General features: G+C 36.4%; 1 protein-coding gene across 3 annotated transcripts in view; it reads right to left on the minus strand.

The window, feature by feature from the left end:
- Positions 1 to 746: 746 nt before the first annotated feature.
- kif7 (kinesin family member 7) overlaps positions 747 to 24,168 on the minus strand; it is a 28,139-nt gene continuing 4,717 nt past the window's right edge. For 2 of the 3 annotated variants that reach the window (XM_089129870.1, XM_089129877.1), the window contains exons 4-19: positions 23,114 to 23,501; positions 21,113 to 21,656; positions 20,789 to 20,950; positions 19,015 to 19,212; positions 17,614 to 17,762; positions 16,905 to 17,029; positions 16,610 to 16,771; positions 14,573 to 14,775; positions 11,463 to 11,660; positions 10,411 to 10,536; positions 8,809 to 8,985; positions 8,505 to 8,720; positions 6,404 to 6,610; positions 4,467 to 4,665; positions 4,068 to 4,229; positions 747 to 1,466 (exon numbers count right to left, since the gene is read on the minus strand). In XM_089129870.1, the coding sequence (XP_088985996.1) occupies positions 1,087 to 1,466; positions 4,068 to 4,229; positions 4,467 to 4,665; positions 6,404 to 6,610; positions 8,505 to 8,720; positions 8,809 to 8,985; positions 10,411 to 10,536; positions 11,463 to 11,660; positions 14,573 to 14,775; positions 16,610 to 16,771; positions 16,905 to 17,029; positions 17,614 to 17,762; positions 19,015 to 19,212; positions 20,789 to 20,950; positions 21,113 to 21,656; positions 23,114 to 23,501 (3,596 nt within the window). In that variant the 3' untranslated portion in view covers positions 747 to 1,086. The remainder of the gene's footprint in view (positions 1,467 to 4,067; positions 4,230 to 4,466; positions 4,666 to 6,403; positions 6,611 to 8,504; positions 8,721 to 8,808; positions 8,986 to 10,410; positions 10,537 to 11,462; positions 11,661 to 14,572; positions 14,776 to 16,609; positions 16,772 to 16,904; positions 17,030 to 17,613; positions 17,763 to 19,014; positions 19,213 to 20,788; positions 20,951 to 21,112; positions 21,657 to 23,113; positions 23,502 to 24,168) is intronic. The other variant, XM_089129871.1, reaches the window with a different exon arrangement.

A 24,168-nucleotide genomic window follows, 5' to 3' on the forward strand; every position in this document is an offset into this window, starting at 1 on the left:
GCAAAAATGGAGGCTCTAGATATATCAACCTGGTCGCACTAAATGCGTCTCGCACGCAGTGCGTTCATAGTGCAGTTATATACGCGAAAATTAGTTTTTACATGCATAGGAAACACACCGTGTGTAATATACGTTTGGTTAGGATTATGGCAAGCCAAGAGGTTCAGAATTACACCATAAATTAATCGCGTTTACAGCCATAGTTATTAACATATAGTAAGGATAAGCATGATGTGTACATTGCTTAATTGCAAGCTTGTTTCAGAAATGGTGACAATTATTATTTTTTTCCATCATTATTGAACATCATTATAGGAGTATTAGGTTGAATGAGTTGGAATTAAATGTTTTATTAATCATTAGATAATAGACATTAAGAAAATAAATTATGCAAGTACTTTTACTTTTAATACTTAAAGTACATTTAAAATCAGGTACTTTTTACTTAAGTATGGTTGTCATTGTGTTACTTCTACTTTTACTAAAGTAAATATTTATTATTTGTACTTTTACGGAATTACTGAGATTCAGTACTTCCTCCACCACTACTTCTCTGCTTACGGCGTTAAGTTTTACACCGCTCTAACTGATTTAACACATTTAAAATATGTAATTAAATTTACAGTATATACACATGTATCAGCTCTATCATTTGGACAAAATCACACGGGCCAGTGCTGAGTTGCTCGTTTCAACTTTTCCAAATTCACTTGCAAGCGCGATGTGTTAAGAGTCTTGCTGCTTCGTTATGATTTATTATTTATTTTACATCTCAAATGAAATGTGGTCTGATTAAAGATGTTTTTTTTTGTCTGTCAATGTAACTGTTTTTATTTCACCATTTATGAAAAAAATTCAAAACATTCACAAAAATGTTGTCCATGAGTGTCCCATGAAACCTGCAACAGTTCCCTAAAAAGTGCTCGAAATGTGACCAAATGCATCAGCAAGTACATTTCAAAGATGACTGATGACTAACAAAGTACAAGTAAACAATCCGATTTTTTTAAATGAAAATGAGATTCGGTATTCTAAAAAAAAAAAATGGAACGATACTAAAAGATATAAACTGTACAAAGTTCTTTACTACACTGGATTTTTCCGAACATCAATTATTGTTGAATTGGAATTCAGTGGTCCCGTGTTAAGGCTCGATCTCCTCGATTCTCTCCGTGGTCTTGTGAGGGGCAGGGAGGCTGTCCCACTCCACTGTGTGGAATTCATACCAGGCTGAATTATTCTGTTATTTGGCAGTTCACAAGCCGCTCTCTGCCTGAGCTCCTCCATGCTGTACTGATCCTCCGTGGGGAGAGAAGAGCGCCTCCATGTCGGAGGAAGAGGGGCATGAACCAGCTCCCGCATCTCTTCTCTTGACTTCTGAACTTTTTCTGACTCAGACTTCAGACTTCCATCTTCAGTAACTCTGCCTTGGATGCCACATGAAAGCCGACTGTCACAATTTGGACCTGAGGAAAGGTGTAGTAAAAAAAAAACGAAACAGATGGTAAAAAAAAAAGGAAAAATTCTGAAAATTAAAAATGTGGTTCCAGCCTTATATTACATTCTTTATTCTATGGCACAAAGATTTGCAGTGCCGTTTCCAAATGCATTGCAATGCATCACAACATGACCAAGGAGTGTCAGAAACAAGCAAACCAGGCATGTTTGTTTGTCTAAGGCACCATTTTATAACTAAACACAAGCACAAATGAGATCTGGCAGTGGGTAACATCTTAAATGTATATCTGTTCATGCACACCGACTTCATAAGACTTGAATATAATCGTACAAATCATATGGATAAAAAACTAAGTGATTATGAAAATGTTTGAGCTTTGATAGAATAAATAGAAGAAAAAAAATTGTTTTTGTTTTATTGAAAAAAAGACAGCGATAGGCCAGAACAACAAGATTTAAAGTGCCCCTATTATGGATTTAAAAAAAAAATCTTTTATGCAGTGTGTAATGTAGCTGTATGTGAATGTAAACAGTCTGTAAAGTTGAAAGTGCATCATAAATAAAGTTATTTTATCTCAAAAGAAAGAGTTGACTCTAACTAGCTCATTTGGATTTCGAATCTATTTTCGTGAAGTTCATACATCACAACTTACTACATTTGCATAATGCCCACCTACATTCTGCGTGGACAAGACATCTTGCTGTAGCTCGTTCGTGAGGATATCATGTGGTCAAGATGCTGTGCTCTCTGCTGTGAGAGTAAATACGGTTTATTTTCACTTACAAAGGATCAAGCTGTAAAGAATCAGTGGTTAAAATTCACAGCAGTATGATCCCAAACTTTTGCTTTTTTCCCTTCATTTGGTTACACTTTATTTCGATAGTCACTTTAGACGTTCTACTAATTATAAGTAAATTTTCAACTACGTGTCGACTAACTCTCATTAGAGTATTAGTATATTATAGTAGACTGTCAGTAGACTGTTAGGTTATGGTTAGGTGTTAGGCTTTGGGTTAGGAGAATAAGTTTACTTGTAGTCGCCAAGTTACTTATAGTAAGTTGAATGTCTGTTGGAGGACCAACAATATAAAAAGTGTTAGCAGATATTAGGTTGACAGTCTACTAATACTCTAATGACAGTTAGTTGATATGTAGTTGAAAAGTTACTTATAGTTAGTAGAATGTCTAAAGTGGACTATCGAAATAAAGTGTTACCCTTCATTTTACTGACTACTGTTTTAACGTGATTCACAATACGCTTGCTTGCTGCTGGTTTTTTTTTTTTTTTTTTCAGACATGCGCTGTAAGCAGTTGACTAATCAAAACAGACTGGGATGTCTGGCTAATCAGAGCAGAGCAGCTCACGGAAAGGAGGGTTTCGAGAGATTGATTCTCTGAGAATCAATGAAAAACGTGGTGATGTGCAAATATATATTCTGAATCTGAGGAAATGAAACAGTGTTTTGAGCTTTGATGCATGTAAACCTGTTGTAGGAGACTCCACAACAACATTAGGAGACTTTAAAAAAAATAGCATAATAGGGGCACTTTAAAAAAGAACAAGTTTTTAGAAATATGTTTTAAGATTCATGTTTCCTTTAACACCTTTAACATGTTTCCTTCTTCTTAGTAGTGCTGTCAAATCTATTAACTTTCAGATGGTCTTCGTTTCCTGTTTACACGTCTATACGACCCCAACAATTGATTAATTGTATAAAACATATACATTTTTAATCATACAAATAATATATCTTTTTTTTGTTTTCTTCACATCTATTCATTAATGCTGTGTTTTTGGAGATATAAAGTACTTTTGTATCCATATACCACACAATTCCTCAACTACACCATTAGCTTACATTTGAATTATTTATTTATTTTTTTTATGATACATTGCATTTATACTCTAGTACTAGGCCTTCATTTCTGTGGAAAAAGTTTCAGATTTATGCTGGATTTTTTTTTTTTTTGGACACATGAAGAAAATATATTTAGTTTTTTTTTCACATTTCCCATTTATTTCAATGTGGGGTCATATTGACCCCGAAGACCAGAAGAGTAAATATTTATTTTTTTACATACCTTCAGAACAACCGAATCAAGCCCAGTTTTTTGTGTGTATAGATAGATAATGTATGAAAAGTCACAAAATCTTATTCCACTGAGATGAAGGGAACCTTTTTTTTATTAAGCAAAAGTCGATTGGGGTCATATAGACCCCATGACCCAATTGAGGGCTAATCGCAGCTAACATAAGTCTTTGTTTACATAATATACTGTGTGTGTCTCTATACATGTTATTATATTTATAATATATATATGTATATGTCTGTGTGTGAGAGTGTATGCATATATATATATATATATATACACACACACACACACACACATAAACAAAGGCTTTTATGTTGGATGCGATTAATCGAGATTAATTGATTTCACAGCACTAATTAGTGACCAATTTTAAATTTTAATTTTATTTTCTAATTTTGTTACTTGCATGATAAAAAAAAGGCGAGGGGAGGAAACTAAAAAAAAAAAACGACTCAAGAACATGAAAAATAAAATGTTGACTAAAATATTTAAAGTATTTTCGATCAGTTCTCACCTTTGCTTTGTTCTCCAGCAAAACTCACATGGCCACACATTTCCCTCAGTTTGATGTTCAGCTCCTGATTTGCTATTTTGCAGAAGTTCAGCTCTTTGCTGAGGTTGTGGATCAAGCACTCATACTGCCGCTGTCTACCAGCCAGACCCTCATCCATTTGCTCTGGAAACACAATAAATCGTCAATGCTTTCACTTTATTTGCTCAATGCAAATCCGTGGATAGTATTTCCAGTTCAGAAATATAGCTGCTATGAACAAACCAGAGATACATTCTCCAGTGATGTTTTGCATTACACATTAGCAGTGGCTATGTTCTGCAACCATGGATAATAGAGCATAAAACGGATAAATCTAGTGAATGTTCTAGAGTCTGTGCTTATGTGGATGAAGACTCAAACCTCGGCACTGCTGCAGCAGAAGCTGGATGTTTCTCTCGTGTTCTTTCTGCTGCTGGGTGAGTCTGCGATCCGCCTCGAGCTGCTGTCTTTCCAGAGCTGCTTCCAACCACACAACCAAATTCTGCTGCTCCTCGACTCTCAACTCCAGCTCAGCTAGAGCCAGCTGCAGCCTCCGTTCTTCCTCTCGAAGACACACAACCTTTTCAACACACACCAAGCATCAGTGGTGGAATGTAACGAAGTACAAATACTTTTTTACTTTACTTAAGTACATTTTTCACGTATCTTTACTTTACTTAAGTAGAATAAATAGCGCATACTTTTTACTTTTACTTCGTTACATTTTGCAGCAATTATTATACTTTCTACTCCACTTCAATTTCTACAACTTCTGTTACATTTTCATTACATTTTCTTATGTTTTTCCCCCTGCCAAAACGTAATCTGACCGTCCATCCGTTGCACGTTTGTCTCACCAGTGACGTTTGGTTGCCATAGAGCCTCCATTTGTGCACTCAGGTCTAAGTCCCATGGCCCTCTATCAGAATCCAGAGTTTCAAGAAGATTGGTCGAAATTTTGAGTTTCTCTGATCTTCTTAAAACTCTGGATTCTGATAGAGGGCCATGGGACTTAGACCTGAGTGCAAAAATGGAGGCTCTAGACCCTTCCAGAGCTGAGATATTGAGATACCACGTAGCATTTATGCCATTATAAATATCTCAATATCTCAGCTCTGGAAGGGTCTAGAGCCTCTATTTTTGCACTCAGGTCTAAGTCCCATGGCCCTCTATCAGAATCCAGAGTTTCAAGAAGATTGGAGAAACTTATTTTTTTCGCACAAAAAAAAAACTACAGGGGTAACACTGTCGTTTTTTTTGGGGTCGAAATTTAGAGTTTCTCTGATCTTGTTGAAACTCTGGATTCTGATAGAGGGCCATGGGACTTAGACCTGAGTGCAAAAATGGAGGCTCTAAATATATCAACCCGGTCACACTAAATGCGTCTCGCACGCAGTGCGTTCAAAGTGCAATTTATATGCGAAAATTAGTTTTTACATGCATAGGAAACACACCGTGTGTAATATACGTTTGGTTAGGATTATGGCAAGCCAAGAGGTTCAGAATTACACCATAAATTAATCACGTTTACTGCCATAGTTATTAACATGATGTGTATATTGCCTAATTGCAAGCTTGTTTCAGAAATGGTGACATTTTTTTTCCATCATTATTGAACATCATTATAGGAGTATTAGGTTGAATGAGTTAGAATTAAATGTTTTATTAATCATTAGAAAATAGACCTTAAGAAAATAAATTATGCAAGTACTTTTACTTTTAATACTTAAAGTACATTTAAAATCAGGTACTTTTTACTATGGTTGTCATTGTGTTACTTCTACTTTTACTAAAGTAAATATTTATCTGGTTATTTTTTACTTAAGTACTGAGATTCAGTACTTCCTCCACCACTGCCAAGCATTATATCATACAATTGCTTTGCTAAAAAGTGGCCGGTCAAGCTGATAAACAAATATTTCAATTTACTTGCAAAGCACTTTCACAATGCATGCTGTTCCAAAAATCACACAACACAAGTCTTCACCTTTCCCTGATGTGTTAAAATGTGAAACAGCTAAACTAATAAGTTGTATTAAAAGGAAGCATGAATATAAAAATAATGTGAGAAAACGTGTCTACATTTGCCAAAACGGTAAATGTGACCACAGAAGCTAATGTATGGCTGTGATAGAGACTGATAAAGTGTTGTTATTGTTTGACAAAGAACTGGTGCTGGTCTGCCAACTGAAACGATAATAGATCACACCTCTTCGGATATAACTCACCACCACAAACAACTACACTTAAGTGTCAGCCTAAAACTTCACGAAGAAGGTTAATGAGATTAATCTGAGGAAACTCGGATGCCGTCTGACCTTATCAAAGTATTTACAAAGCAGAGCTTTAGTTTCCGAGCCGGAGAGGTTGGAGAGTTTGGCCATCAGGTTCATCTCCCACTGGGTTAGCATACTCCCTGACGCCCGCAACTGCCTCTGCCTCTGGGTGATCGCCTCGTTTTTGTACTCGATAGCAGCATCCAGAGCCTCAATGGCCTCGTCCAACTGGAACAGTGTTCGCTCTTCCTGATGTTTAACAGAGGACAGGTCAGCTTTAATAAATGGAATTTGCACACATGCAAACAAGGTTGGTTTGGAAGTTTTCATGCCAAAAGTTGCAGAATTCTAAAATTCTAAAGCATAAATTTGGCTAGGACTTTATCATTTCAGAAGTTGACATTTTAGAATTCTTAAAATAATTCTAAAAGTTTAAGAATTCTGATAAGCATACATTTGGCTAGGACATTTTAATTTCAGAAGTTGAAATTTTAGAATTCTTAAAACTTGTAAGAATTCTAAAAGTTTAAGAATTCTAAAATTAAATTTCAGAAGTTGAAAGTTTAGAATTTTTAAAACTTTTAAGGATTCTGAGTTTGACTTCAAAATTCTAAAGCATACATTAGGATGGATATTTTAATTCCAGAAGTTAAAATTGTATTATATATATATATATATATATAAAGTTTTAAGAGTTTAAGAATTCTAAAATTCCAAAGCATAAATGTGGCTAGGATAGTCTAATTCCTGATGTAACATTTTTTTAGAATTCTTCAAACTTTAAGAATTCCAAGTTTGACTTCAAAATAAATTTGGCTAGGATTTTCTAATTCCAAAAGTCAAATTTTTAGAATTTTCTAAACGTTTGCAGCACGAATACACTACACAACTTTTAAAATCTGAGGCATCATACTCTTGCTGACTGTAAATATATTTACAGAGAAAAACATCATACACTAAACCACTGAGGATCACACATTACTAGATTTTCAAGTCATTCCAAACACAACAAACTCACGCAGAAACATAAAGCTTGTTGTTAGGAGACGCATGACAAAACAAACAATATTTTTTAAGATCTGTGTAAAATATCAAACTTGTTTCATATCCTTCGATTGGATGGAATCATAGTGTAAAGCTAAAAAAGTGTGCGCACATCACACAATACATGATTTTAATGAAAATGTGAATTGTGACTACCGAAATTCTGCAGATTGGCTAGTGTTGACTCTTCCAGACAGCAAATTGGGGCAAAAATATGGGGAAAAGTTTAGCGTATTAAAAGTTAATTCTAGTGTATTCCAGCCTTAAGTTAGCTAGGACATCCTAACTCTACAAATTTAATAATTCTAAAATTTTGAAGCATGCAAATGAGACGCAGAAATATGTTCTGTGTGAACTGGCCTCAGATTTCTAATGTTGTAAACTTTAATAATTCTAAAATTCTGAAGCATACAAATGAGATGCAGAAAAATATTTTGTGTGAACTGGGATTAGAATTATAATTTTCTAAACTTTAATAATTCTAAATTCTGAAGCATGCAAATGAGATGCAGAAGCATATTCTGTGTGAACTGGCCACTGAATTCTAACGTTGTAAACTTTAATAATTCTAAAATTCTGAAGCATGCAAATGAGATGCAGAAACATATTCTGTGTGAACTGGCCTCAGAATTATAATGTTGTAAACTTCAATAAATCTAAAATTCTGAAGCATGCAAACGAGATGCAGAAACATTATCTGTGTGAACTGGCCTCAAAATTATTATGTTGTTAACTTTAATAAGTCTAAAATTCTGAAGCATGCAAATGAGATGCAGAATCATGTTCTGTGTGAACTGGCCACTGAATTCTAACGTTGTTAACTTTAATAAGTCTAAAATTCTGAAGCATGCAAATGAGATGCAGAATCATGTTCTGTGTGAACTGGCCACTGAATTCTAACGTTGTAAACTTTAATAATTCTAAAATTCTGAAGCATGCAAATGAGATGCTGAAACATGTTCTGTGTGAACTGGCCTCAGAATTAAAATGTAAATTATAAAATGATGCAAAGAAGTCTGGATGGGAATTTCAAAATTCTAATGCATTCAAACTTTATTAGGAAGTACTTCTACAATTCTGAAAATCAAAGTGATTCCACCTCAGGAGAGAGCAGGTTGCCCTGTCTCAGTTTGTCGTCCAGCTCCACCCTCTGTTTGAAGAGCTGGTCCTTCTCCTGCCGGAGGTTGGAGATCTCCTGTCTGATCTGCTGAGAGTCCTGAGCACTGCTACTACGCAGAAGACCGTTCCTCTCAGTGAGCTCTCGTTCCAGAGACTCGATTCGGCTCGACAAGGTCAGCAGGTCTTTACTGAGAGCCTGCAGAGAAAACAGACCATACCACCTTTTAAAGACTCATAAAGGGGTGGATGATGGGACGAAGCAAAGCCACAAAGTTTACACAGACCTGACTAGAGCGAAGCTTTTTGGATTCCAAGCCACTGCGTTCCAAGAGCAAGGCCTCTTTTTTGGCTAAGATCTCCTCTCTCTTGGTCAGCTCTCCTTCCAGGTCATCAAGGCCACGCCGTTGACCCAGAACCTTCTCCATTTCCTCATCAAGCCAGCGTTTCTGCTCCTCTATCTTCTGCTCAAACGCAGGTATTTTGAATGTAATTATTTATATATTAAACTGCTTCTGAAACGTCACATGATAAAATACATTTTGCATTCCCTTACAAAACCAACATTTATGGTAATATACTGGAAAATATAATGCAATATATTACATAATGCATTTCCAAATATGAAAAACTAGTGCTTATATTTACATTTTTCAATATACTGCAAAATATGCACTGTATTTACAACAGATTTCTAGTTCCCTGCATGCTTTGCTTCAGACTGTTAAAGGAAATGAAGTGTTATTTAATGTTTTCCTCAATATTTTTTTTATGGGGGAGATTTGTTAGTGTTTAATGTTCTATTATTTTGTAATTTAAAAGGTTTTCTGGTATGTCTGAGATTTTGGGGTTACTATTGTGCTGAAGAGAAGAGCCCGATGTTAGGTTGATGATTGGCCAAACACCATGAAGACAATAATTACTATATTTTAAAAGTAATGGCTATGCACTCCTCAGCACTGTGATTGTCTCTTCTTGGCCAAATACTTAAGTACAAGCAGATGTGCTTGTGCTTTAGTTAACTAGGTCAATATGATGAAATATTTATAATGTAAATGATTAATATATATATATATATATATATATATATATATATATATAATTTTATATTTCTCTACATATGCTGCATAAGTAAATATATCTGTATTAAATAAATATAAAAAATAATGTATTATAAAATAATGTAAATAAAATAATGTATTATACATAATTATATATATATATATATATATATATATATATATATATATATATATATATGTACACACACACACACACATCTATATATTATGAAGTGTATTACTGAATATAAAATTATGTATAATACATTATTATGATATATTAGTAAATATACTGTTACATATTTTTTAATATGTATTATTCAATATATTCTATTATATTACCACAATATATTATTCTGTATATTTTCAAATATACTTTTAAACCATTAAAGGTGGTTATATTGGTCATTCAATTGATAGGGACATATATTTTTTAGGGTCCAAGGGTTTACTCATCAGATGCTGTTATTCAAAGTGGAACTGCATTCAAGGTATACATTTTAACTATATGTTAATTCCCTAGAAATCAAACCCACAACCATGACCTTAGAAAAAGCAAATGCGTTGCTTCAGGGTATATAACATACAAAACCTGTATCAATATCAGGCTAAGAGGGATGTGGGCAACAAAATGAACTGTTGAAACAAGCTACTGAAATGTACCCTCAGCCACAAAGAAACAATAATAAAAGTCTTTGGAACGTCAGTCAAACTATTAAACACCATGTCTGAGTAAACAGATCTAAAAATAATATTTTATTGCTAGGTAATAGCTGTGGGAAGGGTTTGATGAAAAGAGCATGATTTGGTTTTTCTGTCTGAACCCACCTGCTGTTCCTCTAGTGATACGACCGAGCCGTTACTTCCACTTCTCCTCTGTCGCTGGAAGGCAGCGATTTCCTCCGTCTTAATCCTCAGAATTTTCTGCTGCTGTTCGTTCTTTATCTCCAGCTCCTTTGAGAAAGAGAAAGACACTCTTTGGTTAATCATTCACTATTGAAAAACAAGAATAAGTGGGAGGCTGAGGTTTCTCTGAAGATTAGTATTGTTCAGAATACAGAAACAAAAATGACTAATGCTGGCCCTTACAAAGCAGAACTGGTGTGGGAGAAAAAAAACCTGCGATGAACACACTGCAAAAAAAACCCATTAAATGTGTAATTTCTGCAACACCAGCGGCAACGCGCAAAGAAAGGCCTGATCTGAAGTGAAGACAGAAAAATAGCATATTTTTTTTATATTTTATGAAGAAAATTTGTGTTTGTTTTATACACGACCATTTGAAAGTTAGGTTTTTTTGTTCATGTCTCCAAAGAAGTTTCACCAAGGCTGCATCCATTTGATAAAAATACAATGAAACAGTAATATTGTGAAATATCATTACAATTTTAATCTATTTTAAAATGTTATTTACTCATGTGATGCAAAGCTGAATGTTCAGCAGCATTACTACAGTCTTTAGTGTCACGTGATCCCCAAAAAAATCATTCTAAAAAGGCTGATTTGCTGCTAACGTAACTGAAATAAATTTTTCAAGATTCTTTGATGAATAGTTTAAAACAACAGCATTTATTTAAAAAAATATATATTTTTTTTACCGTCACTTCTAAAGTCAGTCACTTAATTTCTCTCTATCAGAAAATATCTTACTGATCCTCACAGTTTTAAACGGTAGTCCATTTTATATTTTATGAAGTAAAACCACAGTCTCTATCTAAAAAATAATTATTTCTGCAATTCCACTGCTCGTGAAGCATAAATTACACACTTCACTTTCAATTACATCTGTGCTCTGGATTTCTCCCAGGCTCTGTTCCCCACCTGCGCCGATAATAGACCGAACGCAACACTGAGGTCGATCACACAGCGAATCGGCTCACCTTGACTCTGTGCTTTCCTTTCTGCATCTCGCTCTCCAGCCGTCTCTTCTGCTGGCTCTCCTCTCGCAGGCGGCGCTGCAGAAGGTCCTGCTGCTGCTTCATGTTGTGTACGTTCCTCTCCAGCTCCTGCACACGGCGCTCGCTCTGTGCAGACAGGGAGGCCAGCTGCGCAGTGTCCCGCTGCTTCTGCTTCAACACCTGAAGGCACAGCACAAGTGCAGGGCTATATTTACATTGACAGAAAGAATCGAGTTTTGCATTGAATTTGTAATACCAGAATATACAGAATGATGAACTGAAGGTTGTTGGCCGAAGGTTCTTCAAATATGATAACTGAACCTGAATGGTGCTCTTTCAATAAACTATGACAGTCCTTTTGTCACTATATTTTGTATTTGGTTTCAATTTACAAATGTTCTGAACGTAATACTTTAAGGCACTCCATGTAATTTTTCACCATTAAAGGTTGTTTATTCAAAACAAAGGCGTAGCTTGATGATCATGAGAGTTGTTGTCTTCACTTCTACAGCCAATATTCATGGATAACCGGAAATGTATTCAAGATTTATTAGCAGGCCGTTGGAGGGATTACTAATAAGAGACAAGTGCGACACATGGTTCGAGAGCAGTGGAGCTTTTATTATGCTGCAGATGCCGCTTCCGTTTCTTCCAGTCATGCGTATGTTGGGTAGCACACAGCTGTTTTATCATATTGGATACATTTGCGTGTGTTGAAAGTTGTCATAAAGCCACTCTGTGCGTTCGCTCTGCGGCTACGGTATGAGACACTTGTTGCACACTGCAGTGAGCTAGATCGATATTAGGCATGGTGAATATTATACTCGAGGTTAATCAGGAAAACGAGATTTAAACAAAAAGAATAACTGTATTGAGCTGTATAACAATTATTAGTTTTCAGCAGAGCCACTTGAGTACGGTACTTAAAGGACAACTCCGGCGCAAAATGAACCTTTGGTTTAATTACACATTGTTACCTATTAAACCGTTATCTGAGATTTGTTTTCATGATTGCTGAATGTAAATAGTTTTATCTCTAAAAACAGTTTAGCCTATAACGCTAGTATAATGCTAGTAGATAGGGCATAGAGTAATGACAAATAAAAATCGCTTGCTATTACCACTAACAAGGCTCAAAACAGCCCCACACGAACACGATACCATAATAAGGGTCCCTACATTCAAACCGAAGCATTGAGAACTTTGTCAGTGTCCAAACAGTTTAATAAGAAGATATTTTATACACACAGTCAACTTCGCGAATACAGGAAGAAGCCATCTTTGAAAAATAGTCTCTACCAGTTGATCTACGAACGCCGATCCAAGTGCGCTGAACTGTGCAGAATCTCATATGGTCCGTTGTTTCCAGAAGAAACACAAACACGAACCCTTTTCTTCTCTTCAATATGTACACGTAGCCTACTGTTCGCGCTCACCTTATCACCTTATTCACATCTCACCAGCGCACATGGATCGGTGTTCGTAGATCGACTGGTAGAGTCTATTTTTCAAAGATGGCTTCTTCCTGTATTCGCGAAGTTGACTGCGTGTATAAAATATCTTCTTATTAAACTGTTTGGACACTGACAAAGTTCTCAATGCTTCGGTTTGAATGTAGGGACCCTTATTATGCTACAATATTTGTGTGGGGTTATTTTGAGCCTTGTTAGTGGTAATAACAAGCGATTTTTATTTGTCATTACTCTATGCCCTATATACTAGCATTATTCTAGCGTTATAGGCTAAACTGTTTTTAGAGATAAAACTATTTACATTCGGCAATCATAAAAACAAATCTCAGATATTAGACCAAATATCAAATATCTTTTCAAATAATTTTATAAATAAAAATTAGACCAAAGGTTCATTTTGTGCCGGAGTTGTCCTTTAAGCACAATTTTGAGGGATCAGTACTTTACTCAAGTCTCATTTTTGGGGAGTACTCATGACTCAAAGTATATTTGAGAGGCAAATATTGTACTTTTTACTCCACTACATTTCTATCCATAATTGTGAGTACCTGTTACTAGTTCTAAAAAAAAATAAATAAAAAATAAAATCTCGGAAACCCTCATTTTGCTGTATCCCTCTCAAACGTGATTGGATTGTGCAAACGCCCCTGATTGGGACAGCCTATCAGCAATCAGCTTTCCGCCAAAGTCAACTCCATGATCAGATTTAGATAAGAGACGAAACAATGGATGAAGACACAGCAGGTCCATCCCGGGAATGTGCCAACCCTTGGCCCTATCTCACCAGACTATTTTAATTTTCTTAAATGTTAAATAAAGCACAGGGTAAAAAGAGAAAAATAAATTAATTTTAATTTTCAATTCCTTTTACATTCTCCAAGGTATTACCATTAACATTTTTCATAACTCCATGTAGGACGTTTCCATAAAATGTAAGCACTGTGGCAGTAATGCAATATTTAGAAAATGTACTTTTGATACTCAAGTACTTTTAAAAACAAGCACTTCAGCCCTTTTTCTTAAGTAGACATCTGACAATTGTACTTTTACTTGTACTTGAGTAAAAGTACAAATACCCCTTGCTAAATGTTACTCAAGTAATAAAGCTGTGTACTCTGTCTGCTTCTGGTTTTCAGTCAATGAATATATCCAAACAGTTGATCACCTGTCTAATAAAACACATAATATATTAAAGCATCTCTGGTGTTTCCATGGTTTCTACAAAATATAAACGGAAATTGAGGGTGTCATTGATAGGCAACACACGGACATGGTCCGTGCCCTGGTTAAAACTGCTTATTTTTCTATGTGGGATAATGTAGGTACATAAATCAACAAAATATATAACATTGATCTAGTGGTTTTTGAATATTTTGATCCAAAAATCTTACATAGTGTGACTTTAATACTGTTTAATACCTAAAAAAAACATTTATATAATTTTTCTATATTTTGTAATTTGTGTCTTTGCTTCTCATTTTATGATTGTTTCAGTTCATGAGGTAGAAATACAATAAATTCTGATATTGTGACAACCTTAAAACCTTTATAGAGAAACGTCACTCAAAAGAGATTTCCATAATGATGCCTTTCGGCAAGGCAAAGCTGCCAGACACAGACCTGAACTTTGCTCTGAGCAGCTGCGATTTTCCTCCTGCACTCCTGAGCTTTAGAGCGGTCAGCGCCATTACGGCCACCCTGAACCTCCAGGTCCTGCAGCTGCTTTTGTGCCTCTGTAAGCTCCGCACGGGCCTGCTCCGCCTCGGCTTCCAGCTCAGTGATCTTACAACTGTACTGCCTGTTCAAGGCCTGGGCATCCTTACCTACAGAGAAAGACAGGACGTGATCATTATTACACAACACTGATAATGATAAACTCAATGGACGATGAGAAAAGTTTGGGGTCTGTATGTTTTAGAAGACAAGGATGCATTAAACTGAACAAAAGTGACATTCATAATGTTACAAAATTTCAAATAAATGCTGTTCTTTTGATATTTCTATTCATCAAAAAAATCCTAGGATCACAGTTTCCACAAAAATATTAAGCAGCAAAACTGTTCTCAACATTGATAATAATAAGAAATGTTCTTTTAGCAGCAAATCAGCATATTAGAATGATTTCTGAAGGATCATGTGACACTGAAGACTGGAGTAATGATGTTGAAAAGATTCAGTTACTGTACATTGAATAAATGGACATTTGAAACTCAATATAAATAGTAAATATATTAAAAAACGTTATTAGAAATTGTAATATTTCACAATATCACTGCCAGTTTCAGTTTTTTATCAAATAAATGTAGCCTTGGTGAACATAAGAGACTTCTCTCAAAATTTTTTTTAAAAATCTTATCAACACAGACCTTTTTGAGCTGCTACTGTCGTGCCACTTTCTAATGCAAACAATGCATTTTATAGAAAATTCAATAGGTTTTCTTTTTGGATATCTATATCAAATCATAAGCCTCATTAAAATGTGCCATCTGTTGGGAGTCGTGACCTAGCGGTTCGCATACATGCTTCGATATATTGAGTTGGGGTGTCGTCAAGTGAACATTTACAGATAAGACTATAACCATAAAATATCCTTTAAGCAGCTCTCAGGCACATTAAACAGCACAAGCATCTGTCACAAAATACTGGGCACATGAAACTCAATGAGCTTTTTTAAAGCATTTAATATAACATGCTCCCACGCTTTGGGCTTGTATCGTGAATGTTTCCGCTGCAGCTAAGCTCTGTGACCTCTGCCATTTTGTTTCAAAGAAATGTGCTGTAAAGTGGTACAACTCATGAAGATTCCTGACTGCACAGACAGATGGTGGAATTGGTTATTAATACTTTTTTCATTATTCATTATTAATGATTTTATTCATTAGTCATTACACATTGTTTGGGATGACGTATTTCGTGACGGATATGTCATTATTTTTGTAGGCCAACCTGGAAGAGCTGATAGGATTTTTCTATTGGCCTCTGGATTATTTACATTAACATTTTATTCAATTAGCTGACACTTTTATCCAAAGCGACTTACAACTGCTATATATGTCAGAGGTCGCACGCCTCTGGAGCAACTTGGGGTTAAGTGTCTTGCTCAGGAACACATTGGTGTCTCACAGTGGATTCGAAGGCATGTGTCTTATCCACTGAGCCATCACCAGCCCGATTATTGCAGACAATAAACTCTGGGACTGAAGTGAGTTTATATACAATTCAAAAAGACTGTATACTTGCATTTCATCAACTAAATAAACAGTTTTTCTTAGTAATTATTCAGTAAATTAAAAGATGACCTATTATGTAAAATTCACTTTTATATTATTTTTGAACATATTTATGTGTCTGCAGTGTGTGTACACAATCAGCCTATTGTGAAAAAAAATCCATCCACTCCATTTGTTATTTTCCCCATAAACCTCAAACTGAACCTCGCCAGAGCATTTAACAGCAGCATTCAAGAAATGAGTGATTTTCTGTTTTCCTTTAGTTGTTTGTACCATATTAACAGCATATATACAGCAGTAGGTACTGTATATTATGCTGCGTCACTTTAAAACACAGATCTAATATACATGTGATTTCTTTCCCACAGACATAACCAACTGTGTTTGTGAACTTTGTGTGTTATTGACTTTTAATGTAGTACCTAACCTGTTTTGACCAGCTCTTTAATGAGTTCCTCCTTCATGCGGATGGTGATGGAGAGCTCCCTGATCTTCTGCTGTGCCTGGAGAAGCCCTCTCTCCGAGCAGAACTCACCTCCAAAACCTCTCACGCTCTCCCACACAGAGCTCTCGCCAATGCTGCTGTTAGCTGGAGAATCAATCAAAACAAATCAAAGTGAACCGACTGAATGCTGGAAAGAAACTACTGGGGGCCGGAGTCCTTTGTTGAAGCACTGAGACCCTCAAGGCTTGTCAAATGTTTTCAAGGATGTTTAACTCACATGTGCGTCTAGTGCATTGTATGCCCAGAGGATGGCCAAGCCCAAGAGCCTGAGGCAGCGGAGCCCTGGCAGAGGATCCTTGGAGCAATGGAGCTTCTTTTTTCGTCCAGGTTACATTCATAGACCTGACAAAAAAAGGCAATGCTAAACAGATTTCTAAATACAGAAGATAGCCATTTCTTCTCAATTAAAGGGGCTATACGTAAAATTTAGGAACCCTTGTTATAAGCGACACCAGTGGCTGTTAAGTGAACTGCAGCCAGCAACATATTCCTCGTTCTAGACTGAAAGTGATTCATGGCCCAGATGTACTCATCTGCAAACTAATTTTTCATTTTGTTTGCTTAAAAGTAAAAATAACTTTGAAATATCTTTGCAAAGATATACTTTTAAAAAACATCCTGACGCTGAGAACGACGTATAGATCAATATGTAAATATGTTCAGCATGCTTTCCTCTAAACAAAATAAACAACAAAAATGACAGCGGTGAGAAAACAGGAAGCACCTAATCATAGCAATTTGACTGCAATTCACCAGCATTATGTCGAGTTCTTCAGTCCGAAGGCTTTCAGACAACCTAGAAAGTCGAAGGTGATCTCGTTTCGATACAAGCGGATCACACATTATCAATAAAAAAAAGTGATCAATACATGGAAATTCTAACACATAGCCCCTTTAACTTTCTCATCAGCATTAATCTTCCATACTTGCGTTTATCTCTGGTGGTTTGAACATGTCCGTCTTCATCTCTGTTCACTCCTTTTCCAGAAGTTTCATAGTATGCGTTTCCATGTCGGCTGTCCCACTGGGTCTGGTCTGAAAATGAGCTGCTGTCCACTGACGGACCCATTTCAACCTAAAAAACAGAATATTTGCATAAATGTAAAAAAAAAAAAACATATTTTAAAACAAATTAAAAACAAATAATTTGAATTTATATTAATGTAAATCTATATACAATTTCAACAAAAATAATGCTAATGAACTATATAATTTGGCAGAATAATTTATTTTATTAGTATATTTAATAAACAAAAAATATTTGGATATCAAAAGAATTTCAAATAATTTTGGGGTTGTTAGGGCACCAAATATACTGTAAAATATATAATATACACACATGACTGCACATCATTTGAATTCATATTAGTGCTCCAAAGATTTGCTCACCAAGTGTCACAAGATCTTTCAGAAATCATTCTAATATGCTGATTTGCAGCTCAAGAAAGATCTTATTATTAATGTTGAAAACAAAGTTGTGCTGCTCAATATTTCTGTGGGAATATATATTTTTTTATTTTAAAAAGGGGATGGATTTTGGACATAAAAATTGATTTTTTTGTAACAATGGAAAAACGGTTTACTGCCACATAATGAATTTAATGCGACGTTGCTGAATAAAAGTATTAATTAAAAAAAACCTTTTGAACTTTTGATCAAACTTTTGAACAGTAGCTTTAGATTACATTAATAATCTTGACTAAGGCTGTAAAATTTAAACACTAGAATGTGAACCAAAGTCACTATGTGTTTCTGTTGTTTTATCCTCCTTTTGCAATTGACTAATTTCAATAAACATAAACAAATAATATAAGGAACAAATGCTATATAGTGAACAAACAATATAGGCAAGTGTAAAATTCAGTAAGTTACTTCATCACTGCTGTTACAGCTGATATATTCTCGTCACTGCCATCTGTCATTTCGGAGAATGGCTGGTGCCAAGCGAAAGCAAACAAGGCTTAACACACAGCCGTTCATGGCTTATTGCTTTAATAAATAACCCTGTCTCCAGACAATACATCAAATGCCAGCTTGTCATACAACAGGCTTGAAAAATAAGCATCAAAAGTGGGATAGGGTGTATAATTGTCTGTTAAGAAATCACAGTGTTACCTCGGCAATTAGCAGAATTTGCTTAGATCAGAGAATATGTGGGTGAAGTAAAAACACAGATTTAGACAACGTGTGTGACAACTGTTTGAAGATGTTTGTGCACTACTAACAGCTCAGCCCAGGTGGCGGCAGCTGTGTATTGTATCTTGAATTAAAATAATGCGTGTTTGTGGCCGAGGATGCTGTGAGACAAATCAAAACATATCAATTACCTGTCTGGCGAGGCTTCTGCCCACATCGCTGTCGCAGGGAGGAGTGAGGCTGCCGGAGCTGTCGGATGTCAGCAGCAGTGAGTGGATAGGAGCAGTGTGAGGTCTCTGTTTCAGGTGGAGCAGTCCCACTCCACCAGGCTGGGCTAACAGACTGTGAAGCTCTGCTATTAGATCCTGCTGCTCTTGTAGCTTATCGCTCTAGGAACGAGAGAAAACAACAAGCAGTTCAATTCTTGTGAAAATACCAAAGAGGCCCCAGTACTGTTTTAACCCTCAATCGGGTCATGGGGTCTATACGACCCCAATCGACAAAAGGTTCTCTTCATCTCATCAAAAGGAATAAGATTTTGTGACTTTTCATACATTATCTATCTATACACACACAAAATCTGGGCTTGATTTGGTTGTTCTGCAGGTATGTAAAAAAAATTTTTACACTTCTGGTCTTCAGGGTCAATATGACCCCACATTGAAATAAATGGGAAATGTGAAAAAAACGAAATATATTTTCTTCATATGTCAAAAAAAAAATCTGGCATAAATCTGAAAATTATTACACAGAAATGAAGGCCTAGTACTAGAGCATAAATACAATGTAACATAAAAAAAATAATATTTCATATGCAAGCTAATGGTGTAGTTGAGGAATTGTGTGGTATATGGATACAAAAGTACTTTATATCTCCAAAAACACAGCATTAATGAATAGATGAGAAGTAAACAAAAAAAAATTATATATTATTTGTATGAATAAAAATGTAGATTTTTTGTACAATTACTCAATCAATTGTTGGGGTCGTATAGACCCCGAAGCCCAGAAGTGTAAACAGGAAGCAAAGACCATTTGAAGGTTAATGATTAAGTGCATTGTGAAAGACAGACAGCCTTGTTAATCCTGGAACAATATTCCAATCATCCAATCAGAATTGAGGGATAGGTCAACAGGAGTCAAGTCTAAGTTTATAATAAGGGTTAGTGACTTCTACACCATTCTTTTTCACCTATCATTTCTTTCTGATTTAAGGGATAAGTTATGGGTTGTGTTAGGACTATGTTCTTGGATAGGAATATTGTTTTCAGGATAAACAAAAGATGTTGGTCCAGGAACATATCTTACTTGGCAAAATTACAGTGACCAATCAAACAAAGGCAGAGTTAAATAATGTTTGGTAATTTAATGCACGGGTTATATAAAAAATTATCATGGTTTTCACACAAATATTAAGCAGAAAAACAGTTTATTATAATAAGAAATGTTTCTTGAGCAGCAATTCAGCATATTAGAATGATTTCTGAAGGATCATGTGACACTGAAGACTGGAGTAATGATGCTGAAAATTTAGCTTTGTCATCACAGGTATTAAATTACATTTTTAAATATATTACAATAGAAAACAATTATTTTAAATTGTAATAATAATATTTCACAGCCTTGGTGAGCAGAAACATCTTACCGACCCCAAACTTTTCAACAGCAGTGTATAGTATTTTTAAAATAAATGATAAAAAAAAAAAAACTTAAAAAAAGCTAGATTTATGATGGTAATAACTTTGGAAACATCACTGTATGTGAAAATGGTCAATCAATAGCAATACTAAGCCAACTACATATTTTAGAGAAGAGGATAATTATATTAATTTTATTTACTATAGAAACAAAGACTTTTCCAAGACTTTTAAGAATTTATTCATTTCCAACTCAGGAATATAGCACCTTAAAATCTTCAAAATCATTCAAAAAAACTAAAAGCGCAGAGAATTTGAATGCCCTCACCTGTTGTTTGTATTGTTCCATGGCATCTTCCAGAGCAGCTAGAAAATCAGTGTTTTCTTGTTCTAGTTGCTGTATCTGGGCTTGCAGCTGGGAAATGTAGTCCTCTCGGTTCCAATCCTTATTGACATGGTCAGGATCCTTTGGCATAAATGAATCCCACCGCTGTGAGAATTACGCAGATAATCACACAGTTTACATCATGCGAGCATATCTGAAATTAAAGCTTGAGAAATAATGACCTGACAAGATGCATAATTGCCTTTTTATGATGAATTGTTAAATATCAAATATTCATATTTGAAAATGGATGTGCCTGCAGCCAACCTGGTTGTTCAATGCTGCCCGCCCTCTTTTTAGCCCAGTGCTGTCCTCAGTAGAGCTGCTCTCAATGCCGCTGTCCAGCCCCGATGCCGAGGTCAGGCCGCTGCGTTCCTCCTCAACGGCACAAAGCCACTCTTTCACCCGCAGGAGCTGACCTGCGTTCAGAGTTCCTTCCCCCTGCAGCTCCGTCAAAAGCCTGTAGGCCGAGTCTGTGCACGTCCGGTAGTGGGCGCTCTCTGCTTGGAGCTTTCTCACGTCCAAAAGCTCAAAGGGCCGAAGTCTCTTCTCGGGGTCGGAACGAGCGATGATACGGGTTTCAGAGCGCTGGCGGTTTTCGAGAGCTCGTCTTAGCGCTTTGATCTGGAGTTCAAGGCCCTCGACGCGGTCAGGTTCCCCCCGGCAGTTGACTGTGGCCCGGTTCTGGATGTTACGAGCCCGCTTGGCGTAGTTGAGTGTATTTAGGCTCTCATCAAAGTCTGAGGATGAAGGGCTTATGCAGGCAATCATGAGGGTTTTGGCGTTGCCTCCAAGAGAATCCTTTAAAATCCTGACAACAAGTTAAAATTGTTAAACTTACATAAAGGCGATGATACAGATGCCCTCTTTCCAAAACCTTTCCCTACAAAAATACCACTGAGAGCATTTCAATCAGAGTTAAAGAAAGTGAGCAGCAACACAGTGTGATCTCAGTGTGGTCAGTAGTAAAATACGATTCTCTTAAAGGGATAGTTCACTTTGAAATTGATATGTTTTATCTTAACTCAAGGGGATCCAAGATGTAGGTGTCTTTGTTTCTACAGTATTTTCAATTTTTATATTTGTTAGTTAAAACAAACTAACTTTTAACCCTTTAATACAAACTAACAATCAGAAGCAGAGCAGCTCGCGGAAAGAGAGATTGATTCACCTGATGAGTCGTTTGAGAATTATTGAAAAATTTGGTGATGTGCAAATGTATATTCTGAGGAAATGAAATTTTTGAGCCTTGATGCATTTAAACCCGTTTTAGGAAACTCCAAAACAACATTAGGAAACTTTAAAATAGCATAATAGGGGCACTTTAAGAATTTTCCTGTTGACACTTCACTAAAGAAAAACAGACTTGTCTTTTTTTTTTTGTATTTTGACTTTAAAGTCCCTGTAAAGTATGTGTTCTGAGTTTGTCACACCACAGAAAAATGTGTTATTAGCCACCCAGCCAAATTTGAATGATAAAAAAAGCCGGCAAGTACATAAAACAAGCTCTCAAACGCTGGGGGCGTGTCCGCTGGCTGTGCTGAAACCACGCCCACTCGCGGGAAAGCTGCCGACGGTGAAACCGCTCTCAGGACAGGAGGATGAAGGCTGAGGCGGGATATAGTCGGTTCAGCCCGTTCACCAGTGACCGCGGATTATCAGTGAATCCCTGTTGTCTCTGAGGAAAGTTTATAAAAAGATCCCATGTAAAATGATCACTTCAGAGACGGGTGTTGGCGGTGATCCTCAGCTCTCCATCAATTTAAATAAAGGCACCAATCTGTTTTGTACATGATCGCATACAGCTAGTAGCGCATACCGTGTCGAAGGCATAGCTAGCTAGAAAACTGTAGGCTGTAGTAACTAATAGTACTGACAGTAACTCTCGATTGAGCGGCGAACTGATGCAAATGTGCTCTATTGTTAGAGGAGGGGCCAGCCTCAGTGGCCTCAGAGCGTCATCAAGTAGGGGCGTGTCTAAGAGCTTAGGGGCTCCAGTGAGACATCGAGACCCGTTTTAGCCCCGCCCAAAAAATCCGGAAAATTGCAATGGTGAAAAACTGTTTAACGGTCTAACTCCACATTTCAGTACTTCACAGTTCACGGTCTTTGTAATATGTTTTAGCAATACATTTCTAACATTTATAATGTGTTTACAATTTTTTTTTAGAATTGCCTTTACAGGGACTTTAAGAGTAAGCAATAGTAATAGTGATTCTTGCTTTAGCAAACACTACTATTATCATAAAAAAGTAAAAAGATTTGTACCTGGCGATTTTGGAATCCCTGTATGGAATATGGGAGCCTTTTCTTTTGGGATCCCCAAGCGCTCCAATGACATTTCCGAGAGCGAGAAGTCCACTGTTGATCTGAATGCTCTCCTTGAGCCGTTCACCGGTGTTGCCGGTTTTGAGGATTCGCTCTGATCCAGCCAAGTCCACAAAATGGAACTTGGAAGAGAGGATCTGCACAGTCCCGGATGCTGCTCGGGAACCTCCACGCCTCTGTTCCATGAGCACCGTGAAGATGGTGTGAGAGCGACTGGATTTGGGGTTCATCTGGGTGGCCCCAGTGTGACGGGCCGTCTTTCCTGACTCTAAGAGACTCAGCACCTCATCAAGTCCCTCCACTTCACATTCCTTCACACCACAAAGCACTGTGGGAATACACAAAAGATGTCTTTCTTTTTCTGAACAGTCACGTATTGCTGAAAAACACTTCAGCAATCTAAAATTTCCTAGTCTAAATGGGCAGTTTTGAAGAGTCTCAACACAAAACACTAAAGCTGTGTCCCAAATGACGCACTGTACACTATGTACTTATGCACTATTTACTCAACAGTGTAGTGTGTATGAACTTTACTAACTAATTTTGTCATTGCCCCTCCCCCTCCGCAACATAAATAAAGAGTCGAGTGCATGAAGTGTCCAAAATTTCACACTTCCGCACTAATTTCCGCACTATTTCTACTACAAAATAGCAAAAAATAGTGAAAAACGCAAATCAGGATGCACCATAAAGGGATAGTTCTCCCCAAATTTTTTATTTTGTCATCATTTACTCACCCTCAAGTTGTTTCAAACCTGTATGAGTGTCTTTCCTCTATTGAACACAAAGAAGATATTTTAAAGAATGTTGGTGAGTAAATGATTACAAATTTTCATTTTTTGGGGTGAACTAAACTTTAAGTACATAAAAAAACGGAAAAAGAAAATTAAGCATTTTAACAAAGGAGAAGTACCAAAAGTAAAAATGATAATAAACGCATGCTCTCAGGATTTTGAGGGGTTTTATGAGCAGCTGACATGATTTCAATTTATGAC

Source organism: Pimephales promelas, chromosome 1 (assembly GCF_988280905.1).
Source record: "Pimephales promelas chromosome 1, fPimPro1.hap1.1, whole genome shotgun sequence".
In the NCBI taxonomy this organism is placed as follows: domain Eukaryota; kingdom Metazoa; phylum Chordata; class Actinopteri; order Cypriniformes; family Leuciscidae; genus Pimephales; species Pimephales promelas.